The sequence below is a fragment of the Petaurus breviceps genome, unplaced genomic scaffold (assembly GCF_028583685.1).
Source record: "Petaurus breviceps papuanus isolate PSGF00001 unplaced genomic scaffold, PetGlider_PUasm1.0 98, whole genome shotgun sequence".
Lineage (NCBI taxonomy): Eukaryota > Metazoa > Chordata > Mammalia > Diprotodontia > Petauridae > Petaurus > Petaurus breviceps.
The window spans coordinates 36062089-36075393 of record NW_027187460.1 but is presented as its reverse complement, the minus strand read 5'-3'; the positions used below and the strand labels follow the sequence as shown (position 1 = coordinate 36075393).

At 40.0% G+C, this 13305-nt stretch overlaps 1 protein-coding gene across 1 annotated transcript in view; it reads left to right on the top strand.

Moving 5' to 3' along the window:
• The first annotated feature begins 2905 nt into the window (after positions 1-2905).
• The window catches only part of MAL2 (mal, T cell differentiation protein 2), a 29504-nt gene continuing 19104 nt past the window's right edge, over positions 2906-13305 (top strand). Inside the window, exon 1 of the mRNA XM_069081103.1 lies at positions 2906-3302. Coding sequence (XP_068937204.1) covers positions 3171-3302 — 132 coding nt within the window. The 5' untranslated portion in view covers positions 2906-3170. The remainder of the gene's footprint in view (positions 3303-13305) is intronic.

The window sequence follows — 13305 nt, the reverse complement described above, 5'->3', positions numbered from 1 at the left end:
TGGGAATATGTTTAACATGATTGTATATGTATAGCCTATATCACATTGCATGCTGTCTTGGGAGGGAGAGAGGGAAGAAAGAGAGAGAGAAAAATTTGGATCTCAAAATCTTACAAAGATGAAAATTGAAAACTATCTTCACATGTAATTAGGAGAAAAATTAAATTCCAGTAAATAAACAAACAATAGTTTCAGAAGAGGAGCAATGTTTGAAACAAAAGTCCAAGATTGTGGAGATGTGGCTAGGGGTTATTCAATACTTCAATGGATCTGGGATCTCACTAATCTAGTGTCCTTATTATGGTACACATTTCAATCTAACCATGCTTTTTCTTGTGCACTTCTTGTCCATATTCTTCCATAAAGCTTCACTGAACATCTATTCAACATATGGTTTACTTAAAAAAAAAAATCCATGGGGTTGTGTATAACACCTGGGAGCACCTGTTATTTCTTGTTCTTGCAACATGACAAATTCATCTCATTTTCTGATGATATGTTACCTGCTGGATGATATTTTTATGTACTTCCTAAAAGCAATTCACTGTTGGCAATTATCTACTAATAGTTAACACTGTGATAAGTGCTAAGAATACAAAGAAATGCAAAAAAAAAATTGCTCTCAGTCCAATGGGGGAGACAACATGCAAGCATCAATTACAAACAAGATATATCCAGGTTAAATTACAGATCATAGAGGCCCATATACCTATGCTATTCCCCACTGGCATCTCTTCTTGTCCTATAGGTGCCACCCATGTATGATATTGTAGCACTTTAACTACCTTCCCTTTTACACTGTAAACTTGTCCCTCTCAATGCCAGAAGGAAGAGTAGAAGCAGAGTAGAAGTTGCAAAGAAGGCAGATTGAAGCTTAATGTCAGAACAGATAAAACAACTCCTAACAATTAAAGTTACCCCAAAATGTAATGAGTTATTTGGGAAGATAATAAGTTCATGAAAGGGTTTTAAGCATGTGTCTGTTCTATTGTAGAGGGGGCACTGCTTCATGTACGGCACTTTAGAGGGTTCCTTCCAACTCGTAGATTCTATGACAATCCAAGAAACTCTCTATAGATTAAGTTATTTGACAATGTCCCTCTGTTCTGCAAATCACTAATTAGAGGAAAGTTCAGTTGATTCAGCTATATAAAATGGAGGGATTAGATTCAAATAAATCCGCCCAGTGTCTTTAAAAGTTCTTATTAATTGCTAAGTATATTCCTGAAACAACTTTGGACAGCTGTAAATTCTCAAAGGAATAAAAATCATCTCATAAGTACAAAGGAAGGGATTCCCTAGGTGTGAAGGTAAAAGGTAGTCACAAAGAGTTTCATCTACACCCAGTTTTATCATTATGTCCTGGTACTACTACCACACCTAACAATGTCACTTATTAAAATTGTTGACTCTATGCCAGTTTTACAGAATATCCAAACTTGCTTCCTACTGGGCTATTGGAGTTAGTGATTAAAAATCACCTACAAGATTAAGCTTTAAACGGGAGTCTGCCTTTCTGGTATTAATATGGACCTTTTTTTATTTGTTTTGAGAATGTTGGCTAACACACCCTCAGCTGGCATTTGGGGAGGAGGTTCCACTCCTCCCTAGTAGGACAACTGTTTTTCCCCTGTAAAATAAATTGTTAAAATCCAGGACAAAACTTCGGTGTAATGCAGCAGGGTCAGAGGTTCAGAGCTCAGATGTCCTATCCAGAAGAGTCTCTACATTCAGGTTGCTGATGCAGTTCTCAATTTTATTTCATGGATCCCTTTGGCAACTGAGTGAAGACTATGATGTATTCTCATAAGGATGTGTTGACGTATATAAAATTAAACACATAATATTACAAAGGAAAATAATTATTTTGAGAGTTGTGACTGTTTCAGGTTCATGGACCCCAGGCTAAGAACCCCTTCACAGAGCATAAAAGGGCAGCTAGGGGCACAGTGTGTAGAGTACTGGCCCTGGAGTCAGGAAGACTCATCTTCCTGAGTTCAAATTTGACCTTATACACTTACTAGCTGTATGAACAAGTCATTTAACCCTGTTTGCCTCAGTTCCTTCTCAGTGAAAGATGAGCTGGAGAAGGAATTGACAAACCACTCCAGTACCTTTGCCAAGAAAACCCCAAATAGGATCACTGAAGAGTTGAATAGGAATGAAATGAACAACAATAAAGCATAAACAGCAGCGAATTACCGGAGGAATACTTTCTAAGCAGTGTCTTCAAGAACAAAGGATCTAGGGTAGCTGGGTGGCACAGTGAAAAGAGCACTGCCCCGGAGTAAGGAGGATCTCAGTTCAAATTTGGCTTCAGACACTTGACACTTAACTATCTGTGGTACCTTGGGCAGGTCACTTAGCCCCAATTGCCTTGCCTTCTCCCTCCAAAAAAAAAAAAAAATAAGATCTATGTGGAAAATATGTATGACCATCACTGCAAAATATTATTTTTTTATTTCAAGAGAGAAAATATGATTTTACCAAAAAAAAGTTAAAATTAGAAAATTCACTTAATCTCTTCCCACCATCTCCTAAAAATAGTCCAGTCTTTTGGAAGTCGCTTATGATTTCACTTCCTAGGTCACCTTGGCAGGTAGTGAGCCTCTTGTGCTCCATCTAACTACTAAGTGGGTCAGAGTGTTGGGAGAAAGGAAGTGGAAGGGGGCGGGGGGAAAGAAGAGGACCAAAGAGACGAGTCTACCTCCCTTCGATATATGGTGGGAGGAAGATGAGAGTCCTGGTGCTTCAGTGAGTGCCCAAGGCCCGGGGAGGAAGAAAAGCAGGTGGAAGGGGAGACGGCCAACACAAGGCTGTGCATCGGGAGGGCCTGGGAGGTGGCACCTGTGCCAGCCCTGCACACGTGACTCGAGGAGAACGCCCAGGGGGATTGGGGCTCACCTGGTCCCACGTGACGGGGCGCGAGCCGCCCCCGCCTGCCTGAAGGGAAGTGGCTCTGCTACTCAGCCGCGTCTCCCCACTCCCTTTCTTTCCTTTCCCTTCCCGGCGCGCCTGGGAGCCCGCGCGGAGAGCAGCAATCCCTGCGCCAGCCTGAACGGTGGCAGCACTGGCAGCCGTGGAGGCGGGTGTCGCGCAGCCTTTGCACACCCAGCAGGGGCAGGAGAGGTGGCAGCAGTAGCCGGAGCCGGAGCAGCAGCAGCAGCAGCATGTCGGCCGGCGGAGCGCCTATGCCACCGACCCCCAACCCCGCGGTTTCTTTCCCGGCGCCCAGGGTCACCCTGCCGGTGGGACCCGATATCCTCCGGACCTACTCTGGAGCCTTCGTCTGCCTGGAGATTGTAAGTGGGCAGCGGGCGAAAGTGTCTGGAAGAGGGTCAGGAAAGCGAGCTGGGGAGAGGGTAGGTGAAGGTGGGGACCGGGAGACCAGGGTCGCGAGAGGACAGGGAGTCAAGGAAAAAATATTCTTCTGTCCATGCCAGACTGTAACCCTCGCGCCCTGCTGCTCTGCTCGCTCTCTGTTCCTACCCTCCCTCCATATCCCTTTGCTTACCCTCTTTCTTCTCCACCCCCAACATTTCCCCCGACTCCACGCGCCGTCACCCTGGTGGAGCCCACCCAGCGTGGCCTGGTCCACTGCTTGCCCTGGCACCTGTTACATTGGCTACCTGGCTCCTGCTTGCCTCGTTTGGGTACTCTCTGCCTGTTGCTTAAGATAGGAGCCAAGGGAGAAAGATTCAAAATGGGGAATGGGTCGGCATCTTGGAGGGGGAAGGGGCTGCTCGCCTTTGGTTGGAGACGGGGTGTCTGGAGCTCCTGGAGAAGGGCCATGCCAGAAAGGTGATTGGAGCCTAGAGCAAAGCAACACTCTGTCAGCCTCGCCTGTTGCTAACCTGCCATTTTGTTGACTGGGAAAAGGTGTAGCTACCTCTGTGAGTCGGTGACCATGAGAGATTGCACCTCCAAGCTCCCACTTAGGGGCTGGAAGGAAAGGTTATAAGGGGGAGTTCAAGGAGAAGGCAGAAGACTGGGAGTATGATTTTTTGTGGGCCTCCCCACAACACACACACACACACACACACATACACATACATATTCATATTGCAGTGAAGAGAGGCTCCCAGTCTAGGCTTAGGATCTTTGGCAGCTTCCAAACCAGGTGGGTGTGAGAAATCTGGGAGGAGGGTAAAAATGACTCTGGCGCTGCCTTTTTTTTTCCCCCTTTCCGCTCCTTCCCTCCCCTCCAACACACACAATCTTTTATGAGCATGACTCTTGTAGGTGTGGGCGGGGTCACCTCTGACCATGTTGTGTCACCTAGACTGTAGTCCAAATTTCTTGGGGTGGGGAGTTTCTCTCTCTTTCTCTTTTTAAATGGGATTTAATGGGTTGGAGACTTTAGCAATAGACAGGAAAAGAAAAAAAAGTGCAAATAAAAATTGGGCAACTTTATGTTGCATCATGCCCTGAGAATGACAAATAAAGGAATGAATTCCAGATACAACCTTATTTCCTGCAGGTTGGTTGCATTGCTTGATTTGGGCTTTTTCTCTTCACCCCTCCTCTTTGGAGTTTGCATAACCTGAATCTGGTCGCTTCAATTTCTGTTTTGTGATGTGAGCTGGATCTGGAGCATTTGGTGTACTGCCTTATTATGCCAGCATTGCCAACGCATCCCCAGTCAAGTTTAGCTCAGATTTAAATCTGAGAATGGAGACTCAACTAAACTACCTCAGTAATAAGATACTGAAAAGCTGCAGGAGGTAGTTTTGAATGTGAGCCCACATCAGAAGCATCTGAAAGAGAACCTTAGTGATGACTGGTTCTGGGAATCCATGCAAAATTAATGGCGGGAAGATGTGACTGATTTTGATGTGGGCCTGTAAGAAAGGGAAACAACTCGGAAAGTAACACACAGAAGAATTTTCTCAAAGTTTTGAATGCCTTAGTTTGAAAAGGACAAGGTGATATTTCAAGTCTGTGAAAGAGATTTTTTTTTTTTTGGAGGTGTAAGGCAGGGCAATTGGGTTAAGTGACTTGCCCAGTCACACAGCTAGTAAGTGTTAAGTATCTGAGGTCTAATTTGAACTCAGGTCCTCCTGACTCCAGGACAGGTGCTCTATTTCCTATGCCACCTAGCCACCCCAAAAGATGTTATTAATAGGAAGATAAATGGGTTTTCATCACTATAAAGAAACAGATAATCTCTTCACCTTTTCATCTCCTCTTCAGTTTATGTGAAAATGTTGACATATGCATCTTCAAAAAGTATATGTCTCTTGCCCTTCCCACCCCAGGAGGGGCTTTTACCTTATGTTCACTCTCATGAACTTCTCCCTTCTTACCCATTCTTCTCTGACTTTCTCACTTAGACAGTCTCAGGCCTTCCATTACTTGAAAAGAGAAAAAGAAAGAAAACATTTTTATTTGACCATCACCACCCATCTCACCATCCAACTAGCACTCCATTTCTCTACCACCTGCCTGCCATGGCCATATTTATTGGGTAGTCTAAATTGATTGCATCCATTCCTTGTTGCTTTTTAAAAATTCAATTCAAGCATTTATTAAGGTCACTCTATGTAACTGACCTATGATTACAAACATTTATTAAGAGGTCACCTTTTCCTGGTCAAATACCTGTTTTTTTCCTTGCTTTCCATTTTTCTGCACCTCTTAGAATATTTGACCTTGTTAGTTATGGCCTTGTTGAACTCTTTATTCTAGAATTTCCAAATTTTTTTGGGTTTTACTTTTTGGACCCCTTTCTGTGTCTCTGCTGATATCTTATTTTTCCATTTTTAAAAAAGTTTTTGCACATTAATTATATAAATACCTTGAGACTTAGTACTAAACAAATTGTCCTTTAACCTCTGGAAACTTCTGCTAGTATGTGAGTGGTTCCTGGGTTTGTATGTCAAGTTCTGACCTCTCCCATATCCAGTTGTCTGAAGAACATCTCAATTTGGTTTATCCTGTCTAAATCTAAAACTTATTGTCTCAGAAATATGTCTGAGATCTTCAGTACCATAGTACTGTCAACTAGGGATTATAGAACTTTCAAGTTGGTAGATGTGGAGAATGTCATCCAATCCCCTCCTTTTGGAGATAAAGAAACTGAGTCTCAGCGACATCAAATGACTTATGTAGGATCACACTGTAAAAGTGCCAGAGGCAAGATTCTAGCCCAAGTTTTATCATTCTAAAAACGGTGCTCTTTTTTATGACATCTTGTTGATAGAATGGGGCCAAAATTATAGGTCTGAATTACACAGTTTTGCTCAAAGAATGGGATTCGGTGGTGGCCGTGGTCTTCACTCCTACCCACAATCAACTGTCCCTCTGATGTCTATATTGTTCAACAAAGGAGATAAATATTTTAGAAAACATATCACAAATCCATCAGCACTTTTAAGAAACAAAGCAAAGTGGATCGCTAGTATCCTATAATATGAAGAAAACATTGCTTATAATCTTGAATATGGCTTTACAGGAAGATGTGTTCCATACTTCTGTACGTGAAGAATATATTTTGCCTTTTGCTTACACCTGCTGCTTTGGGAACCTGACATTGTGACCAAAATAATCACCTTTGTGATTCTTAGGATCTTCATTATTGGTTCAAAATCCAATTTGATAAGGCATGGCTACCCAGTGTCTCACACTTCCTGAGTTAAATTCCTGGAAGGAAAAGGTTTTGATTAGCATCAATTTAATTTTTGGATACCAATATGTACAAGATTAAGGCCAGAGGTGGAAGGAGACTGGTATGGGCTGGTGCAGGATAACCTTGTAAGAAAGTAGCTGAAGCGTTCAGGGAAAATGCCTGACCAATTTTACTTAAGTAGAAAGAGCACCAGGTTTGCAGTTAGAAAATTTAGATTGAAACTTGACCACCTTTTGAATGTAGGCCCTTGGTGCAAGTCACTTAAATTTTAAATTTGGACTTCAGTGTTCACAACTTTGAAGGGAGGAATTGAATTAAATTATCTCTAAGGCCCCTTCTACCTCTAAACCCTTTGTTCTTTTGAGATTTTAATATGCTTCACACTTTTAATCTCTAGACAAGAAAAAAAAGTGACAACCCAACAATGTAGAGTCCTGAACTTATGTGAAATATGTCTGCGGTTTCTAATGGTATCTTCTGGAGAAGTACAATTACATGTTTCTGGTTCAGTTCAGCATACTTGGTATACAATTTAAGAAAATTTAAAATGCTACGGAATTTAATACTTAACCCTAATTTGGTTTCAAAGTGAGAAAATGAGGGTTCTTGAGGTAAGGAGAGTGAAATTGGTTGGTGTGGGGTTGCAGTAGATATAGCAATATGATGCCCTTAAAAATATATACATCTTTTACTTGTAATCTTGTCTATAGGCTAAATTTTCCTACTTGAAAGTTACCTCAACATCTTTCTCAAATTAAATAGATTCAAGAACCCAAAAGATACCTTGAAATGGAATGTAGAAGGGGCGGCCAGGTGGCTCAGCGAGTAAGAGTATCGGCTCCAGTGTTGGGATGACCTGGATCAAATCCGGGCTCAGATACTCAGCACCACACCCAGAAATAATAACTGGCCGTGCAACCTTGAGCAAGTTACTTAACCCCAATTGCTTAAAAAAAAAAGAAATGGAATGTAGAGGTAGTGAGTTCATCTGCACTAGAAATATTCATTTCAATTCAGCAAGCATGTATTAAACACCTTCTATGTATAGGGCATGAAATAGTAGCGACTCTTCAATGAGGTCAAAATCAATGAAAAGTAATTGTTGGAGTGAGAGGAGACTAACAACTAGGGAGATCATGAAAGTCTCTTAGTAACAGGCAGAACCTAAAGATGAGCCTTGAAAAGAGCTAGGCTGGGGCTGCTAGGTGGCACAATGAATAGAGCACCAGCCCTGGAGTCAGGAGGACCTGCATTCAAATCCAGCCTCAGATACTTAAAACTTACTAGCTGTGTGACCTTGGGCAAGTCACTTAACCCCAATTGCCCTGCCCTCCCCCCTTCAAAAAAAAAGCAAAAAAAAAAGAGGTAGGCATTTCAAGAAGCCAGTGTAAGAAGGGGGAACATCCTTAGTATTTGGAATAGCCTCTGCAAAAGCTTTGAGGTAGATGATAGAAAGTAGGCAAGATCAAATGGAATGTAGAATGGTTAAGCAGAAGTAAGACAAAATCAGTCTGGAAAGATAGGCTGGATTATGATTGTGAAAGGACCAAATAGAGGAACTTAAGAGTTTATCCTAAAGGCAATGAGGAGCTACTAGAGTTTAGTGGATAGGGGAGTGGCAAGGTAAGACTTGTGCATTAGCAATATCAATTGGGTACCTATGTGGAGGATGGGTTGGATAGAGGAAAGCCTGCATGCAGGAGACCAATTTTGGAACTATTTTAATAATGCAGATTTGAGGTGATAAAGGCCTAAACTAGACATGTAGGTCGAAACAAGAGTATGGATATGAGAAATATTGTGGAGGTAGAGCTGACAAAACTTGACAACTGAATGAGGAAAAGGAAAGAACTGAGGTGATGCCAAGGTTGTACATCTGTGACTGAAAAGATGGTGGTATAAACAACAAAAATGGAGGAGTGGAGAAGATTTCGATTGGCCATGCTAGACCTCAGTTGCCTATGAGACATTCACATAGAGACATCTAATAGGGAGTTGAAGTAGGATTGGAATTCAGGAAGCAAATTTTGTCTGAGTCTGTTGAGGTGGGAATTATTTACTTAGTCCTGACACTTAAACCCACACGAGTTGATGAGATCAACAAGGGAGAGATGGTAGAGGAAAAAGAAGAGGGTCTAGGATAGAACTTTGATTATTGCCTACACTTAATGGATAGAAGAGGAATTCTCATCTAGCAAAAGAGCCTGAGGAAGAACACATGCAAGTAGGATGAGAACCGAGAGCAATGTCATAAAAACCAAGAAAAAAGAGGATGTCCATGAGGAGAAGTGGGTTGGTCATTAGCTTCAAAAGTTCATAGTGGTCAAGTAGAATGAAGAGGGAGAAAAAGCCATTAGATTAATTACTTAAGGGATCTTTGGAACTCTAGGAAAGATACATTTTACCTGAGTGGTAGAATCAAGTGTTTCAAAACGAGTAGGAATGGAATTGTATGTGAGAAAATTGATGCACTAGAAAACTCTAAGGGTTTGACTTTGTGAGAAAAGACATAAAATAATAGCTTTGGGGATGGCAGAGAGGAAAGAACATTTAAGGATCAAGGTGCACCTGGACATGCTTATAGATAATATAGATAATAGGAGCCTGTACATAAGGAGAGAGTGAATATGAAAGAGAAGGGATGGTGGGAGTGAGGGAGGGGAAGAGCTCTTCCCAGTTTGTCCAGCTGAGATTGGATGTTGGAGACAGGATTCATGCTAAGCAGGTATTATTAAACTTTTTTGTTTCATAAACTCCTTTGGCAGTCTAATGATACCTAGATTTCTCAGAATAGTGTTTTGTTGACAATATTCATAATTGAAGGAAATACTAAGTTTCATCTAGAGGATATTGAAAGTAAAGATGCATTTTTTGCCATCCAAGTGAAAGAATTCCTTTATATCTATCCTTGTGCAACCCAGGTTAAGAACTTCTACTTTAAGAAGTAGGAAACAGAACTTTAGATGCCATCTGGCCCATTAAAACACTTAGATTTGGGGGAGGGAGGTGTTAGAAAATAACTGTCTTAAAACCAACCTGAGAGTATATTTGCTAATAATAAAAGGTTTTTATTAATTAGAAGTAGCTGTTTCTCTTCTGCATTTCCTAATTTAAAATAGCCCAGAGAAAATAAATTTTAGCATCTTTAAAATGTCATGAGAAGAGATAAACTTACATCCTTGTCACAGATTTTCAGCCAGCTTTTCCCTGATGGAAACCTCATAAGAAATCTCAAGAGCTAAAGAATAGTGATACAGAAGCTTGTTTGCAATCTTTTGGCCAAATTGTGTCCAAAATATATTACAAGGTTGTTGTAAATAAAAGAGGCATATGGGGCGGCTAGGTGGTGCAGTGAATAGAGCACCGGCCCTGGAGTCAGGAGGACCTGAGTTCAAATCTGGCCTCAGACACTTAATGCAAAAACTAGCTGTGTGACCTTGGGCAAGTCACTTAACCTCAGCTGCCCTCCAAAAAGCAAAAAAAAAAATAAAAGAGGCATAGACCAAGGATAAGAAATTTGCTTATCTACCTAAGATAGAAATGCAGTTTCCAGGTATTGAGAATGGTAGAAATAACTTTTTTAATAATCCACTTCAAATCTGACTTCAGAAAACTTACTAGCTGTGTGACAGATGACCTTGGGAAAGTGATTTAACCCTGTTTGCCTCAATTTTCTCATCTGTAAAAAGAGGTGGAGAAGGAATTGGCAGTTGGTATCTCTGCCAAGAAAACCCCAAATGTGGTCACAGAAAGTCAGACACAGACTGAAAAATGACTTAACAAGAACAACAAAATATAAATATAGTTATAGACATACATATACATGCAATACATACATATGTATCATACATGTAATACAAATATGTATACATATTGTATTGTGATGCTGACGGTCAAGGACTGTGTCATGTTGGCAACAAATACAATCACATTTAATACTTTGTAAATTCTATTTGATTAAAAACACTGGAAATAAAATTGATGGTTCTGAGGAGATATTAACAAATGATTGAAATATTAAAATTTAGAATAAGTGATTGAAATGAAATTGAAGATAAATAATTGAAATATTAAAAAAATAAATGATTGAAATAGTTGACCACCATAGTCCATTGACAGTTCTGAGGTTCTAAGTACATAGCATTCAGTCAGAATCTATGTCATATTATTCTGATACCTAGTCCCTTTTCAAGAATCATATAATGTTGCAGGTAGAAATGAGCTTAGAGGTCATCAAATCCAGCTCTCTTATTTTATGTTAAGAACTTAAGACCCAGAGACATAAAGTGACTAAGTGAGCATTGCTAATTGGTGGTAGCATTGGATCTAGTTATAATTTAGGGTTTTTGATGCTCAGGGCTTCTTTGTTCTAGTGCTTGACGAATTCCTAGCATTTTTTGAGCTAAGATGATCAAATTCTAGAAAACTGAAATAAGTGAAAGGTGAGAATGCAGAAGATATAGGCAGAAATATAGGGTTCATGCCAAAACCTTGGTATAGATGAGCATTTTAACTTAAGTGGTAGAAATAATTGCCTCTAGACAATGAGATGTGGAAGTAGATTGAAGCACTCCTCCCTCTCCCAAAGTGATTTTGATCAGTATAAACATGCTAAAAATAGGTGGAGTAAAGAGTAGACATTTATTTTCTGCCTGAGAGATTTCTATTTTAAGCATATTCTCAGCTGTACAGATAGCTAAACTATAATATTTGGTCAAACTCAACGAAGGATTTAAATGTGAAAGATAATAAAAGTGAATCTGTATTGAGGAATTTTGTTTGTTTTATTAAGTGCCTAAGTTCCACATATAAACAAGCCCTTATTTGTTTGCCTAAGTTGGATTTGACCTTTATATAAAAATGACAACTCACTCCCTAAAATTTTACAATTTTGATTGATCTTTTATTTTTCTATCATCTTAATTTCCAAATATATCTGTCTTCCAAATATATCTCTCCCACCTAGAGAGCCATCCATTGTAAAACAAGATTTGTAAAAAATAAAGAACATAGTAGGGAATAGGACAGGGGTAGAGTGGTGGAGAGGATATAGGGGTGTGTCTGAGGAAGCATTTAACCAATCTAATAGCCTACAGAATGTTCCTTAAACCATAGTCCCACCATTTCTGCAAAGAAAAGAAGGTGCAACTCCTCGTCTCTTCTTTAGGGATAATTTTGGACATTATAATTCTTCAGTGTTCATTTTTATATTTTTTTTCTCTTCACAATGTTTCATTTTATAGATGTAAATATCTATCTGCATCTATCATCTATTTATCTACATATCTATTAATCCATCTATCCATCTGGATCTATCTGTTTTTCCTGGTTCTACTTATTTCACTCAGCATTAATTCATTTAAAACTCCCAGTTTTAAATTAATTATTTGAATTCTTCATATTCATAATTTCTTTTGATAGAGTAACACTGTTCTATTCCATTCATTTATCTTGCCATTTACCAAATGATGTGTGTTGACATTGTTGCTAGTTCTATGCCACTGCAAAGAGTGTTGCTATGAATATTGGGGTACATAGGGAGCTTTTCTTTCTGTCTTTGAATTCCTCTGTGTGCCTGACAATGGGATGTCCTGGCCAAAGGGCACGGACATTTTAACCACCTCCTTAGCATAGTTCCAAATAGATTTCTGAATGGTTGTCCCAATTCACAGCTTGACTAAAAACATTTTAATGTGCCTACTGTTCCATAACCTTTCCAATATTAACCATTTCTTTTTGTCATCTTTACTAACTTAATAGCTTACTCATCTATAATGCTTTAAGGTTTACAAAGTGCTTACACAATTCTGTGAGATAGGTAATATAAAAGTTTTAGCATTTTATAGATCATAGGTTCATACATGGATATCTGGATGGGACCTCAGAGAACATTTAGTCCAGCTCCCTCCTTTTACAGGTAAGGGAAAATAAAGAAGATTAACTGACTTGCCCTGGGCCATACATCTAGTGAGTTTTGCAGCTGTGACTCAAAATCAGGACTTGGGATTTCAGAACTAATACCTTTCCCTAATTCAATTGCTGGGTTACTACAAGAATCCCTCTTTCTCCCACATTAATCTTCCTTGGGCTTTCCTTTCTCTTCACTGCTTGCTACAAATCCAAATGTTGGGTGGTATCAGTACCACACTTATGCCCCCAATTCTAGTCCCTTTTCCCCGGTGCAGTTTGTGAAGCATGGTTTCTGCAAGGAATCTGGTTAGGTCATGTTAAGAGATGGTAAGAGGGCAAAACTCCATGGCTTCTCCTCGTTTTCTTCAGACAATTCATTTTCATTACTTCGTTCCTATTGTCTCAGATTGTTTGATTAGAATCCTGCTCCAGTTAATGTGAGATTTTATGGGTATTTTTTTCACTGAAATATACACAAATCTTCCTACATCAAAACCATCACCTTTTGTCAGTCTTTGCCTTTACTGATAGGATCTAAGTTAAAAGTTTGAAGACAGAGAAACATAGGAGTGGGGGATTTTATTTTTCCACTTTAGGACCCCACCATTATTTTTTTTTTAAGCAATTGGGGTTAAGTAACTTGCTCAAGGTTACACGGCCAGTTATTTCTGGGTGTGGTGCTAAGTATCTGAGTCCAGATTCGATACCCACGTCATCCCAACACTGGAGCCGGTGCTCTTACTCGCTGTGCTACCTGGATGCCCCGG